At 56.5% G+C, this 15,405-nt stretch overlaps 1 protein-coding gene across 1 annotated transcript in view; it reads left to right on the top strand.

Annotated features, from left to right (window-relative positions):
- Window positions 1-8,415: 8,415 nt before the first annotated feature.
- The window catches only part of AQP1 (aquaporin 1 (Colton blood group)), a 14,279-nt gene continuing 7,289 nt past the window's right edge, over window positions 8,416-15,405 (top strand). Inside the window, exons 1-2 of the mRNA XM_069084590.1 lie at window positions 8,416-9,130; window positions 9,602-9,856. Of these exons, the coding sequence (XP_068940691.1) occupies window positions 8,560-9,130; window positions 9,602-9,856 (826 nt within the window). The 5' untranslated portion in view covers window positions 8,416-8,559. The remainder of the gene's footprint in view (window positions 9,131-9,601; window positions 9,857-15,405) is intronic.

The raw sequence follows: 15,405 nt of genomic DNA on the forward strand, positions 1-15,405 counted from the left end.
CCTTCCCTCCTTCCTTCCTCTCTGGCCTGCTCTCCTGGCTGGCCTCTCCTTGCCTCAGATGTTAGCTTTCTTTTAGGTGCCTTCTTGCCTTCTTAGAATGAAGGGAGCATTTGGGGCCAGATGCGACTCCTTCATAGCAAAATCTGGAGAGAAAATCCTTCCATGACCAGCCTAGAGAAAAGAAAGGTCAGATGGGTGGTGATCTGGGGGAGAGGGCTAAGGAGGCAGTCCAACAAAGTGCTTCAGCGCCAGAGGAGGCAGAAGGCAGGAGACCCGGCTCCTCCCTCGGGCTACATTGGTGACAAGGAGCATGTGAGAGTAAACTGGTTTGGGGGGATGATGGACTCCAGACAGCAAGGGCTTTGCAGGAGGGTGCCCTGTGAGCTGGAGGAACAAGGGAAAGAGGAGGCCCTTCAAGGCAAAGGACAAAGCGGGATGTGACCGAGGGGAGGATTTCTAAAGGGGCTTTGCCTGGTGTATCTTTCACCTAGGCACAGGTCATGCAGTGTGTGTACGCGTGTGTGTGTATGCGTGTGCATGTGTGTGTGTGTGTACGCATGTGTGTTTGTGTCTGCGTGTGTGTATGCTTGCACTTGAGGGTCAAGTATTTCTTTACCTCAACTTAGCTGCTTTCCTGAGCTCAGGGAGGTCCTGGGAAATCTCTGCCTCCTTGTGAAGTGGGAAGGTACAGGACCTAGCAGGAGGTGGAGCCCAGAAGTGAGGAGAGAAGGGCCTCCTCTCTCCCTCCATAATGGGGAGGGGGGGTGGTCCTCGAAGCACACAGAGATCCCAGGGTGTCCTGGTGGCAGCTGAGGTTGGGTGCAGAAGACCCAGCCTGCCGGTGGCCAGGATGCTTATCTGCAGTGGGGGGCTGTACCACCAGCAGTCCCTCACAGGGTTAAAGTCAGGCTTGGCCAATGACCCAACAACACTTCGTGAGCCTCCCCGGAGGCAGGAAGATCTGGGTTCAGATCCTGTCACAGAGTCTTGTTAGCCATGTAACCCTAGGCAAACCGCATGACTGCTTTGTGCCTCAGTTTCCCGGTCCTGCCTCTGCCACAGACCTGCTTGGAATGTCTAGGAGTGTTTTGGGAATTGTAAGAAGCTCTGCCCACCCTGCGGACGGTGATGACCTCCCCAGCTTGTTAGTCCATCTCGTCGCTCATTCACCGTCAAAGTGGCAGGAGGAGGGCCCACCCCTTCTCCCGAGATTCGCCAGGGTTGTCCCTTGGGCCAGAGCTTCGCAGGCAGAGGACCTGTCACTTCAGCCCCGTCCGCGGGCCCCCCTCCCCCCCGTGGGGCTGGCTTCAGGCGCCAGCCCGCTCCCCCACCCCACCCCACCCCTGTGGACCGCTGCCGGGGCAGTGTGGGCAGAGGTTGGGCTGAGAGCGGGAAGAAGCCTTGTTACAAAACAGTTTTAGAGAAATGCAGTTTTCTGGCAGCCAAGCTGACGTTCACAACTGGGGTCTTCATGAATGTTTGATGAGTGAGTAAGCGAACAAATGGACGAATGAATGGGAGGGGCAGCCCCTTCCCCCAAGAGGGCTCTGCCTTGTGAGCAGCCACGGGAAAGTCCGCGGGAACGCGCCGGGCCCCTGCCCGAGGCTTTCTCCCTCGGGCATCCTGTGCTGCCTCAGGGCTAAGGTGTCTCCAGAAGGCTCTGCTGAAATGAAACCGTGCCTCAGAGAAGCAACACGTGTTCTGGGAAGCTTTGGCTTAGCTGCCCGTCGCCTGGAGAGCAGGGATCCCAGACGGGGAAGGCAAGGGAGTAGCGAAGCCAGGAGGGGGCTGTGGGGGCAGGGGGTGCCCTGGGAAGCGGGGGCACAGGGTGGCCTCGTGGTAGCCGTGGGGAGGCAGCCCTAGCGGGCCGGGGAGCAGAGCTGCCGAAATACCTCTCGTGTCCTCCACCGAGGGTTCCGGCCGCCTCTCCTCCACATTCCGCTAAGCGCTGGCTACGTGCTGCCCAGCTAAGGTCCGGCCTGGCCTGATTTAATGAAGACATCAGGACTTGCCTGAAAGCCTCAGATTAGGCTAGGTCCTTGAGATCCCGGGGTTCTCAAACCCTTCTGCCTGCTTCACATCATGGGCCGACTCACAGGTAAACTCTGGCTGGATCTTGACTTCCAAGTTGGGCTGGGCAATGCCCGAGGACCTTTCTCTGCCTCTGGCCACAGGACAGAGGGTGAGCAGGGTCCTCAGTACCAGCATCCATAGGTCCTGAGAACGGCCTCTGCCTGCAGAGAGCTCAGGGGACTCCAGGCCAATATCTCCACGACTGGGGCCATTCACAAAACCAGCTTTGCAGCCCTCCTGTGTTCTGGTTGCAAGAGGCAGGGGCCCTCCAGCCGTCTTGGACACCGGTCTGTGAGAGTGAGGATGGCCATGAGTCTGGTGGGAACACAGCAGCGCCCTCCACCCTCCAACAGAACCCTAGTCAGGGGATTTCACGCTCTCCTCCTGCCTGGACCGAGCTCAGCCTCCCCTGCTGCTGGGCTAGCCGGCCTTTCTGCAGGAAGCAGGTCTGAGCACTGCACTAGACGCCTTCCTCAAGACAGATGTCTCTCTCCCTCTTGTCCACAGTTTCCCTGAAAGGCCATCAAATGCCTCAATGGATGTTTCCTGATGAGACTGTCTAGCCTCCCCAGCAATGACAAAAAGGAAGGCAGTGGACATGTTCTTAACAAGTCCTCAATAGAGAACAGGAGTCACCAATTCCCTTACCAAGTCCTCATAGGTCACTTCTTTAACAAAGCCTTCTAAAATAGCACCAAGACCCAAAGTCCAGATCACCAGCCTGTATCCTAAAGAGCTGCCCTCCTTCCCTATGGCTACCCTTCTCCAGGCCTAGGGCACCTGTTCTGCTCTTAACTTTTCAAAGCCCCCCCCCCCCCCCGTGGGTCTGTAATCGCATCCTCTGGGTTTTCTCCCAATGTCCTGTGGTGTCCTTTCCTAGATACCCAACTTATGGAAGACACCCTCCCTGCACTCAAGGAGCCCCTGCCTGGTAATAGGGGAGGCAATGGCTCCCTCTTAGAGAGTGTCTGGTGGGAGGAAGCAGACCCAGTTCCCATCTTCAGAAAGCCTCCAGTCTGACCGGGAAACACAGCCTTGGTCCTCAAGACTAGTCTGGGGAACGAGGAGAGGCCACACCTAGGAATCATTTATAAGACCCTGACCACAGATGAGTCCTTGAATGACACTGAAGTTCTGAACAGAAGTTTGGTGCAGCAGTGCTCAGGCCTGTGGGCATCCTGAGAGGGTGACAGGCTTGGGGAGATAGTGCTGGGGGCAGGGGCAATGGGACGTGGCATGAAGAAGGCAGGATATGAGTACAGGGTGAGATGCAAAAGCCCTACAATGTTTGGTCCTGAGAAGTCATTAGAGCCTCAGTGAAGAGAGGAAGGAAAGGGATGGAGGCCCCAACGGTATGTGGACCTGCTGGGTCCTTCTTTTCCTTGGCCTATTACGGATATTGAATTTGTCCTTGGGGCAGCCAGGTAGCTCAGTGAGTAAGAGCACTGGCTCCAGTGTTGGGATGACCTGGAGATTGAATCCCGGGCTCAGATACTCAGCACCACACCCAGAAACACCTGGCCGTGTGACCTTGAGCAAGTTACTTAACTCCGATTGCTTAAAAAAAAAAAAAGAAAGAAATTGTCCTGTAAAGGGTCTGGGGAAGGGGCTCCGTGTTTCACAGCTTCCTCCCACTGCAGAAGTGGGCCCTAAGCTCCATCCAGGTGCTTGTCCCATTCTCTCTTTCCTTCCCTGTCTCTTCAAGTCCACAAACCCTGAGGAAGCCAGAATTCTGGGCCCAGCTGGATGCTGGAAGGGAGATGTGCATGGCTTTGGGGAAGGTTTTGTCCTAGCCCACAGGGAGCTCTGTGCACTGGGATATCAATCAGCCCAGCAGGGACACAGACACCCCAAAGTGTGAGGGAAAGAGACAGGAGCCCAACCAACCAAGTGGCTATTCCAAATCCTCTGTTGGAGAGGGCTTCCTGGAGTTGGTGAGCCAGGGCCTGCAGGAGGGACAAAGGCAGTAGCAACCCAGCATCTCATAGGGCTGGTCTTCCCACCCCATTGCTATCTGCTTTGGCCTCATGTGACCACCCTAACCCTATCTGTCCCCACCTCAGAGTCTCACTGCTCTGTTCTGAGACCAATGGCAGAGGCTCCCCAAGGGCCTGCATGTGGCAGCTCTGTGAGTAGCTGTTATCAGCAGAGACCACGAGAGAGCCCAGGCCTCAGGGTCACAGGGATCTCAGGGTCTACATGTAGTCCAAAGCCCCCATTTTAGAGATGAGGCACCTGAGGCCAGGGAATTTGTCCGAGGTCATCTGAACAGTAAGTAGAAAAGCTGTCATTGGAATCCACCTGCTCAGATTCCATATTCCTCCCCACCCCCATTTTCTGGCTTCCATTGATTGTATCAGCCTTTGCCCACTCCCCACTGCCTGACCACCGACTCCTCCAAGCACTCTGACCTCCTCTGGGCTTCATTCTCCCAATGGGCCAGAGCCAATTCCTTCCCACCCTCCACCTACTATGGCTACCACCCTGCCCACTTGTAAAGGTTGAGCTCTGTTCTGGTTTCTTCCAGACACTGCTCAGAAGGGAATTGTTCCTGGCTTCCCCTTCCCCACCAGCCTCTGCCCACTTCAATCAATCAATCAATCCACATGGCTGGCACTGTCCTTGATGCTAGGGATACAAAGTAAAACCAATTCCACCTCCCCCCCAAAAGGAAAATAAATTCTGCTTTCAAGGGACTCACCTTGTCATGGAGGACAAACCAGGAAACACAAAATATAGACAAGAAAGTTAAGAACCCTGAGGGCAGGGCCATCTCTCCAGGTTGCCCTCCAGGCTTTCTCCATCAGGACCCAGAAACTCCTACATCCTGGAAGCTCATTCCATTCACTTGCTGGTTGGCATTCACATCCTGGAAGTGCCCTACCAGGCTCCTTCATCCTCTTCCTCTTACTGGAGGTCTCTTTCCAGGACACCCATTTACTGAAGGTGCCCACGACAGCCACAGCTCTTTCCTCTCAGACTTTCTCTCCCATGTCCTTTCACTGAGTAACTTCATCTCCCCATCCCATCCCCACCTTTTCAATTCCCTTTATAAACTTTCTCCCCAATTAAAATGTAAGCCCCGTGAGAGCAAGGACTTGCCTGCTTTTGTGTTCCCAACACCTAGTAAGCACTCAGTACATAAATGTTTACTGACTGGCTGACTGAGGACTTTGAGGGACTGGCCGTGGGTAATTAGGAAGGATCAGTGTCTTGATGGGACTCAAAGGACCAAAGGGGACCATAAGTACAGTCATCCTTAGGGGTGGTTGGTCCACTCTGACCTGTGCATGGGCCCAGCCAATCTCACTCCCATCCCCCTCTCCAGATCCTGGACCCGAAGAAACAGACATTTGGCTCTAATGCTCTGGCCTGGAAGATGAGATTGTGTCCCTCCCCTTCCCTTGAGCCTGAGAGACAGAGCAGGGGACTTCCTTCATTCTCTGAGGTCTGGGGTCAGGACAACTTCTTAGCTCAGAGCCCCCAGGACCAGTAAGCCCTGTATTTCTATCCTCAACTCTCTCCAGACAGGGTGGATAAAGCAGGACAGTTATGTAAGTGGGAGGAAGCACTCAGGATAGATCCTTGGGGCTGGGGGAGGAAGGACCAAAGCAATTTGAGCTGATTCTTAATCGACCTTCTGATCTCGATACTGGATTTTTTGTTCTGTCCCTTAAATCTGGTCCTGTCCCATTGCCACCTTTGAAGTGAGTGTCTGCAAAGGGAGAGGAAATCCGGGACTTTGAAAGGGCACATACCTCAGGGAGGGGTAAGGAGAGGGCAGAACAGAAGAATGACGGATCTCACAGGCTGGGTTCCAAAACCCCTTCCTTGGTCCCTGCCAAAAGACTCATTTCCTACCCAACCACTTTCATCCTTTTCTCTCTGACCTCCTTCCCTGTGCCATCCCTGAGACTTCCAGGCCTTGTTCTCTCTCTCTTTCTCCACGCCCCCCCCCTCTCTCCCTCTGTCTCTCCTGTCTCTGTCTCTCCCTCTCTATTTTCTTGCTCTGCCTCTGCCTCTCTCTTCACTTCTCACTCTGTCTGTCTCTTTCCTGTCTCTGTCTCTCTCCTCTCCCCCTCTCATTATCTCCCCTGCATGTCTCTCTCTCCTTCTTCCCTCCTCTCCCTCTTTCCTTCTTCCCTCCTCTCCCTCTCTTTATCCCTCCCTCTCTCTCCCCCTGATTGCAGCTATGCAGTCATCTTCTCCTTTCCCTCTCTCTTTCCTCATCTTCCCCATACATTCTTTCTTGTCTCCTTTCTTTCCCCTTTATCTTCTTCCTGAATTCCTTTTCTTTCACGCTCCCGTTTCTCTCTTGCCTTCTTCTTCCTCCTCCTTCCCATTTTTCCTCTCTTCTTTTACTCTTCCTCTGGGGTGAGGCTGGGGTGCCTGGGGCACTGCCCACATTTCAAGGGTATGGACAACACTTACCCTCTTGTAGGAACATCTGAGCTTAGTCTCCAGATGGCAGACTTCCAGTAGAAGCTTCCCCTTTTTCCCTGGGAGACTGGTACCCCACCCCAATTCCATGCCCAGTAATGACTATATGCCCCCTCACTGGGCTCTTCCTCTCCTCTCACTTGCACCTTCTCCCTCTTCCTTTCTCCTTGCCTCTCTCCTCTCCCTCTTCCTCCCCCTTTATCCTTCTCACCCTTACCCTCCCCTTTCTCCTTCCCTCTCTCCTCTCACTAACACCTCCTCCCTCTTCCTTTCTCCTTCCCTCTCTCCTCTCCCTCCCCTTCCCCTTTCTCCTTCCCCCTTTCCTCTCCCTCCCCTTTCCCTTTCTCCTTCTCACTCTTCCTTCCCCTCTCCCTTTCTCCTTCCCTCTCCCTCTCCCCTCCTCTTTCCTTTTCTCCTTCCCTCTCTCCTCTCCCCCCCTTCCCCCATTCTCCTCTATCTCTTTCCTTTCCTTCTTTAAACACAACAGAACCTACCATGTGCCAGACACTGTGCTAAGTATTTTCCAAATAGGATCTCATTTGATCCTCACAACCCTGAGTGGTGGAAGTCAGTTGTGTTCAGTCACATCGCTGACTCTTCATGGCCCCATTTAGGGTTTTCTTGGCAGAGCTACTGGAGTGGTTTGCCATTTCCTTTTCCAGCTTGTTTCACAGATGAGGAAACTGAGGCAAACAGGGTGAAGTGACTTGCCCAGGGTCACACAGCTAGTAAGCGTCTGAGGCTGGATTTGAACTCAGGTCTTTCTGACTCCAGTTCTGGCACTCTATCCCTGCACTACCCAGCTGCTCTCTTTCTTTGTCTTCCCCTCTTCTCTCCTTTTCTCCCCTCCCCTTTCCTCTCTGCTTTCCTCACCTCTCCTGTCTTCCTCACCTCTCTTATCTTCCTCTCCCTTCCCCCGCTTTTTGTCTTCCCCTATCCCTCCCTCTTTCCTCCCTCCCCTTTCTCTTCTCTCCGCCCAGTCCCAGCCCCAGCCCCAGCCAGAGTCCTCTGTCCAGTCTCCCTGGAGATGGCAGAATGGGCTGCCTTTTTCTGGTCAGGAAACAGGACAAGTGCATTTCATCCGGTGCACCCAAAGGGTGAGCCTGCAGCAGCAGTCTTTGGGTGGTGGGACAGCATCCCCCCCAGGCAGGTGGGGTGCGGGACTCCCTCAGACCTCTGTGCCCTCAGCCAGGCTTGGCCAGCCCTGTTTCAAGTAGGGGGGAAGGGAGGCAGGGCAGGGGAGGGGCCCTGGCCTGGTTTCTGGCCTGGGAGAGAGGAGGGGGCTTGGGGAGAGATCTGGCCCCTGTCTTGGGCAGGGGACTGAGCCCAGCCTGGCCTACCCCTTCTCCCCTCCACCCCCAGCAGCTTGGACTGTCCAAGAAGCCCTGTTGCTGGGCCTCCCTCCAAGTAACGGGGCAGTGGGGAGTGGGGCTCACCCTGCCCCCCCAAGGGCAGAGGGCATCCTGGTGCCAAGGCCCTGCCCAGCCCTGTCACCAGGGCTCTATCTTGGAGAGGGGGGCAGCTAGGCTTGAAGGGAAGGAGCCCTGGGAGGGAGGCATGCTGGCATTCCTCAGCCTGCACCAAGAGGCCGTTTAGGAGAATTTCAGAAAGCTTATTAAAGCTGCCAGCCCTAGCCCCAGCCCCGACCTGGCTCCGGCCGGCTGCAGCAGCTGGGGAGCCCTCCCCAGTCTGGCTGGGGAGGGAGGGGAGAAGGAGAAGGAAGGGAAAAAACCAACAGTTGGCATTCACTCAGGCAGCGCTCACTCTCCATCCATCTCTCCTCCTGCCTCCCTCCTCCCACCCCGGCCAGCCGGCCGGCCCCCAAGGAAAGCCAAGCCTTCCTCCTTTTGTGTTACACCCTCTCCCTCCTCCTCCTCCTTTCCCCCTGCCCGCCCCCCCAAGGGCCCTATAAATAGCCCCAGAAGGCGGGCTGCTCTCCAGAGCACTGCTCAGGCTCTGAGGGCAGGGACGGGTGTGCCAGCCAGCTGTGGCCACTGAGGCAGGGCAGGGCAGGACAGAGCAAGACAGGTGGAGGTCAGGGGCATCATGGCCAGCGAGTTCAAGAAGAAGATTTTTTGGAGGGCGGTGGTGGCCGAATTCCTGGCCATGATCCTCTTCGTGTTCATCAGCATTGGCTCAGCCCTGGGCTTCAACTACCCAGTCGAGGGCAACAAGACCTCTGGTGCCATCCAGGACAACGTGAAGGTGTCGCTGGCCTTTGGCCTCAGCATCGCCACACTGGCCCAGAGCGTGGGCCACATCAGCGGTGCCCACCTCAACCCGGCCGTCACCCTGGGGCTTTTGCTCAGCTGCCAGATCAGCATCTTCCGGGCCCTCATGTACATCATTGCCCAGTCCGTGGGGGCCATCGTGGCCACAGCCATCCTCTCAGGCATCACCTCGAGCCTCCCTGGCAACACCCTGGGGCTCAATGGGGTAAGTGGGGGCTCCGTGGGCCGGTGGAGTCGGGCGGGGCTCACGTCGGGGAGTCTTGTCCAGAGGGATCTCACGGTGGTCCCGCCAGGAGGCAGCCCCTCGCCCCCAGGTGCTGTCCACAGCCCAGTGGCGCCCCTCTCTCAGGACTTGGTAGTGCTTAGACGGCGAAGTGGGCTGGGTTGTTAGTTCCTCCACTTGCCTGTCACTCTCCAGTGACTCTACGCTCCCTTTACCACAGGTGGGTCACTGGAGAATTGGCCCAAGGTGGGGGGGGGGCAGCATGTACTTCCCTGGTGCTGCTGAGCCCCTGGCCATAAAATGTCCACAATGCACACCCACCCACACACATAGAGACCGGAGGAAAACACCATCTGGCCAAATTCGGTCAAACAGCTGGGTATTTTGAAAGCCATTAACCTGTCTGAACTCAGCCTTTCCCCCCTCCTATTCCAAACCTCTGTGTATTTGAGGGGTAGGGTGTGGGGAGGCCAGAAGGATGCTGACCTTGGAATTGTCAGGCGTTCCCCCTCCCCCCACTGCCTTGTCTCCTGCGTTTCATCTGTGCAAAGAAGTTCCATACTCCTGAGAACTAGGTTCTGAATTGGAAGAGGATCTGGGTTCAGATTTGTCGTCGGATGTTCTGATGGGGAAGGGGCTAGAAAGGCGGACTGGTGGAGTCGCGCCTGCTGTGAGTTGGGGCCGCGGACTAAGAGCGGGGTGGTCCAGGGAGGCGGCAGGCAAGCGCGCCGGCAGCTCCCGAACCGCCCCCCAGATGTGGGGGCCAGGGTGGCAGCTGTGGAGGGCAATGCCTCGGGAGGGCTGATTGGAGAGCTGAATCGCTCCACCGCTTGCCTGGCGGAGGCGGCAGCGGGGGGCGAGAGGACAGTGGGCGGGGTCCCTTCAGCCGGTTTGTAGGAGGCGATTTCTCCTTGGCTGCAGGCTGCCCCTGGGCCCCCCGAGGGCAGTGGAGTGTGGCACACACGAGGCATGGCAGCCAACAAGCTGTCACTGAAATCCCATTACAGGGCCTGGCTCTCTCCCAAGGGACACCCGGGTCCGAGAATGACTCCCCCCCTTCCAAGGCGCAGGCATCCCTCGGAGGCCCTTCCCCAAAGTCTAGAGCCCTCCTGCGTGGGAGGGGCGACCCCACAGGCTGTTGGCATGCTTTGGGGTACTTTCTGTCCAAGGACCAGCCTGGAGTGACCTTTATTTGAGGGTGTCTGAGAACACCCCAAAGCCAAGCCACATCAGGGCAGACAGGGGCAGACTCTTGAAAAGCCTATCCCCCTTCCCGACCCCCATAACCAAGCCACATCCCAGGAGGCTGGCCGGGGTGGGGGGCAGGGGCACAGGTCATGGGGGATGAGTCAGAAGTGTTCTGGGGGGCAGACAGAGAGTCAGGAGGTACCGTCCAGGAACTAAGATGATAGGACGTCAGAAGCTAGTGGAGTAACCCCCCACCTTTTATAGATGAGGAAACTGAGGCCCGTACAAGCAGTGACCTGTCCAAGGTCACACAGACTGTGGGCATATGAACCAGGACATGACCTCAGGTCCCCTTTCCACTGTACTGTGATGCCCTAGGTAGGACCAGAGCCCAGAGAAGAAGGAGAGCGAGGGCTTTCCTGGGGATCAGGCAGGGGGGTGGAGGCTGGTCATTAAGCTAGTCAGTGGGGACCCAGTGAGGCCAAGCCTAGTAGCTGAGGCCCCAGCATGGGCTTCCAGGATGTTGGGGGACAGGGAGAGAGGCAAAAGAGATTCTTCAGTTAACGAGCTGGGGATGAGAGAAGAATGTGCCACAAAATGTTTCCAGATTGGAACTGAGACAGGTGTGTGCGTGTGAGTGAGTGTGTAAACTCTCTTGCTAATGTCAGCCTCTGAGGAAGCCCTGGCCTATGGCCAGCGGTGGGGGAACAAAGACAGACTGCAGGCTCGTTAATCAAACCCAGCAGACGCCCCTGGAGGCCGGCAATGATTAGCACTTCAGACATTTGGCCAACACCTCGCTGAGCCCAGTTATTAAGCAAACGCCCTCCTTTTGGCCGGGGCTTGAAGATTAGCTAGCCAAGGCCCCCGTTAGCTGGAGTTTGGACTTTAGCCGGAACATGGGGGTCCACTTCCAGACCAGAGGCAGGCCACTGGAGAGCCTGGGTCATGTCATGACCAGGGGGCAAGTTACAGGGCTAGCCTGCCCTGCTGATCTCTCTGAGCCTCGAGGCTAACAGACCCTGCCCTGTTCCACAGCCCCCCCCCCACCCCCCATCACAGGGCTGTCGTTAGGGACCAAGAGATGTGACCAGTCAGGTCCTCTGTCACTAGAAGGTCCTGGATTGACAAATGAGTAAACTGAGGTCCAGAGAGAAGGCATTGGCCAGGTCTCAAAGCAGATTCTCAAGCCCCAGGTCTCACCCTGGGGAGTCAGACGACTCCCCAGAAGACTGGAATGAGTGAGGATTAGAGTTAGGCAAGTCAGGGAAACCAGGAAGGGGAGAGAAGTTCCATTCATCATCCAGGGAACCAGTGGCTGGCAGTGAGGGAAGAGGGGGGCAGGGACATGAAGCCAATGGACCATCTCTTAGCTCTGTACATGAGACCAGTGAGGTGAGCTCGGAGGGGGCAGGAGAGAGAGCAGGCATGATTCTGCCACAGCAGCCTCTGCCTGTCAGGGGTAGGCACAAAAAGATATTTCTCTTCCCCAAACCATGGGGAGTGGGCATGAAACTCCTCTTGGAGGCCAGGAAAGAGGGTGGAGTAGGGCGGGGTGGGGCTGGTGGGATAAAGGAGGAGAGACTTTATCTAGCACAGGGTTGTGCTACTTTGGGCAAACTTCTCTTCCTTTTCTGGGCTGCCTCAGTTTCCTTCTTAAAAAAGAGGGATGATCTCTCTGCTTGCTCAAGGCTGGGCTAGGAGGTAAGCAGAACACTCCCTGAGGCTTCTAAAGGCCTCAGCCCCGACTTGGTGCCAGGGTAAGGGACAGGAAGGGACAGCCACCTTCAATGATACTTCAATGTAAAGGCACCAGGGGAAAGAGCCAGCCTGCCCTCAGGGAAATGGGTCCCTTGCTGGTCACATAGGCATCCCCCACCCTTTCCTGGCTCCTGGATGCCCCCCCTCCCCTTCATTTCCCTGAGATCTCTGTGGAGACCCAAGCAAGCTCTGCTGGGCCCTGAGGTTTCTCCCAGCTTCTCCCGAAGCCAACCTAGATGCCTGAGTGCTTTGGAGGGCAGGGCAGATCAATAGCAGAGACAGGGAGGAGGAGCTTTCTAGTTGTCCTCCGTCAATGATTACCTGGACCCTTGGAGGACTTGGAAGTCCAGCAGGTGAGACCAGCTCAGCAGGACCAGGGCCAGGGCAGGAGACTGTCTGGACTGGTTTCCAGGAGCTAAGGAAGATTCTGGAAGAAAAGTCTTGGGACCAAATGACCAGGGAGTAGGGAGCAAACATAGTGGGAGAGGGAGAGCAGTTGAGCTTGTCTGGGGAAGAGCTGGCTGGAGAGTGTTAAGGACGTCTATGCCCCGCCCTTCTGAGGGAGCAGTTCCCCTGAACCCTGCCCAGCCTGTAAATGCTGCCCAACTGGCTGCCTGGCCAATCGCTGGGGCCAGCACACTGCCACTTCACTCCGGCCTCCCTGCCTCTGCTACAGTCACCAGTTTGCCTGGAGTACCCTCCCCACTCTGACATCTGTCCCATCCCTCGGCTTCTTCGAGGCTTAGCTCCCGGTCCATCTCCTCCCCAAAGCCCCCTAGCCCAGAGGGTACAAAGAGAGGCAAACTCGACTTTGTAGCAGCAGAGACCGCCCCCCCCCAAGAATGGAGAAGACTGGGGACAGAGGCCAGGGCAGGGCTGGCTCAGCTCCCTAGCCCTCCAGCTTTCCACATACCTGGGCTTCTTCTCCTTCCTGGTGGACCCTGAGGGAGAGGAGGTCTGGCAGGGGAGGAAGGCCAGCTCCCCACAAGCTCCTGGGGCACTGACCATGGCTCTCGGTCTCAGTAGCAGGTGGGAGGCAATGACTCCATTTCTCAAGTGCATGTGCCCCCCGCCTGGAATGCCCCCCCCCATCTCCAGCTCCTGGAGGTATTCCTCGGCTTTATCTAAGACCCCACTTCTTACAGGAAGCCTTCCTGATTTCCCTTCCCTCAGTCAGTTCTCTCCCAGGGAGCCTGTTGGCAGCTCAGTTGTCGTGGCTGTTGCAGGTTGGACTGGCAGCTCTCTGAGGGCCGGGGGAATGCTCTGGCCTTCCTCTGTCCTGTCAGTGCTCACTTAATGGAACCTAGCAGGGAGAAGTCACTCCCTAAATGCTGGTTCTCTGACACACCAAACAGCTCTCTGGAGAGTCCTGCAGAGAGGTCCCTTCACTGCTGGACGTCCTGCCAGCTCTGACTCTGATCAGTCAGTCACCATTTGGGCAGCTGGGCCTTAGATAGACTGGGCTCTGGGGCACAGACACAGATCAGCAGTGCGAGCCTGGGTCCTGAGCCCAGGGAGCCTGAGGCCATGTCTGAGGCTGTGCTGCTGACAACAGCCGACATTTCCTGCACCGGGCCCCTGCTCAAATTGCTGTACATATGATCTCATTTGATCTTCACAACAAGCCTGGGAGGCCAGTGTGGTTATTATTATTCCCATTTTACAGGTGAGGAAACTGAGGCAGACAGTGTCTCGGTGACTTGTCCAGGGTCACACAGCTAGGAAGGGTCTGAGGCTGGGTTTGAACTCAGGGCTTTCTGACTCCCAACCTGGTGCTCTATGCACTGCGGCACCCCCAGTCCTCACTGGGGAGAGGACCCTGTCTCGGGAGTCAGAGGACCTTCCTAAGGTCATATTCTGCTTCTGACACAGTCCCTGGCTGCCTTGGGAAGTCTGCTGATCTCCCCCAGCCTTGGCCTCCTCCAGTGTGAGCCAGCAGGAGTGTGCTAGGTGGCCTGGGTCCCTCCTGACTCTCCCTGGGTGAGAGTTCTTGGGGGTCTTGGGCTCTTAGGGGCCTTCTCGTGCCCTGAGCCCCCTCTGTAGGGAGGGTCAGCAGGGGCACAGCAGGCCTGAGCCACTCCCAAGGTGGTGTGGGCTGGGTTGCCCCACCCAGCTCCAGTGGCTGCTTCCTTTCTCCCTGGAAGAACCCTCCTGCAGCCTTGCCTTGGCTCCTTCCTCCCCAACTGGAGGAAGGTATCTGAGAAATTCATTCCCTGATCTTGGGAGCCTCGGGGCCCAATAATGGAAAAACACAGAGGTTTGCTGCAGACCTGGGCTGGATTCTAGGCTCTGCTGTCTGCCTCTGCCTGACTTGGACCAAGGCATTTTCCTCTCTGGCCTCAGTTTTGCCATCTGTAAAATGAGGCTAGCTGAGCTCTTGGCCCATGATGCTTCCATATGTCCTGGTCTGATTGAGATCGCTTTTAAGTGTTGGGGAGCAGCTGGTCAGGGAGGGGTGGGCTCAGGGAGCCTGAGACTTCCTTGGAAAGAGCATCCCTGGGTCTCTGGGAGCCTGGGATCTTCCCGCCAGGGGCTTTTACTCCACACAAAGTAAAGCTCTTTGGGCCATGGAGAGTGGAATTTTCTGCTCTTAGAAATACGTAAAAAAGCAGTTGGAATCGAGGCCTGTGACCTGGATCAGAGCAGAATCATCCCATGGGCAGACTCTGCCCAGCTAGGCCAGCCCTCTTCAGGGAGAGGGAGCCCCCGAGACCCCAGAACCTGGGCAGGTGGCAGGATGAGGAGATGGGGGCAGCTCAGCATTGACAAGCATCTCTGGTTGTTGGAGGAAGCCCCCGGACCTGCCACCAGAGCCCCCTCTGCCCCTCAGGCACTGGGCTGGCGATTTCCAGAAAAATGACAGAAGGAAGCGTAGGCAGTGGTTTGAGTGAGTCAGGAGGTGGGGGGACTTTCTCCCCAATGAGTCACAGAGGAGCCAACGCCCCTGCAGGGGTGGTGGCCGGGGGCCATGTGCCCCACATCTGGACTGCGGCCTCTGCCGACTAGCGGGGTCCACTCCAGCTCTGTGGACCCAATTCCAGTTGGGGTCAAGGGCAGACAAACCGGCTTCTAGGGTGCCTCCTCCTCTAAAGCGGGCGATCCTTCCATCTGTCCTGATCTGGGCGAGATTTGTTTTAAAATGAATCATTGTGACCCCCCTGAGCTTCTCTCTGTGGCCCTGGCATCTCTGGCTGGCTTTCACCTCTTCTGACATGGTGGGATCAGGTCCTCTCTGAGAATCAGCTTCCTCATCACCCACCCTCCAGGGAGGCTTTTCTTCACATCTCCCAACAGGGTTGTTTTGAAGGGACGTCTCCTTGGAAAACAGTGTAAGGCAGGGTATGAGTGTGTGAGAGTGTGTGTGAATGTGTGTGTGTGTATGAGTGTGTGTGACAGTGTGTGTGAGTGAGAGTGTGTGTGTATGACAGTGTGTATGAATGTGTGTATGTGAAAGTGTTTGTGAGTGTGTGTGAGTGTGTGACAGTGTGT

The sequence above is a fragment of the Petaurus breviceps genome, unplaced genomic scaffold (assembly GCF_028583685.1).
Source record: "Petaurus breviceps papuanus isolate PSGF00001 unplaced genomic scaffold, PetGlider_PUasm1.0 174, whole genome shotgun sequence".
In the NCBI taxonomy this organism is placed as follows: Eukaryota; Metazoa; Chordata; class Mammalia; order Diprotodontia; family Petauridae; genus Petaurus; species Petaurus breviceps.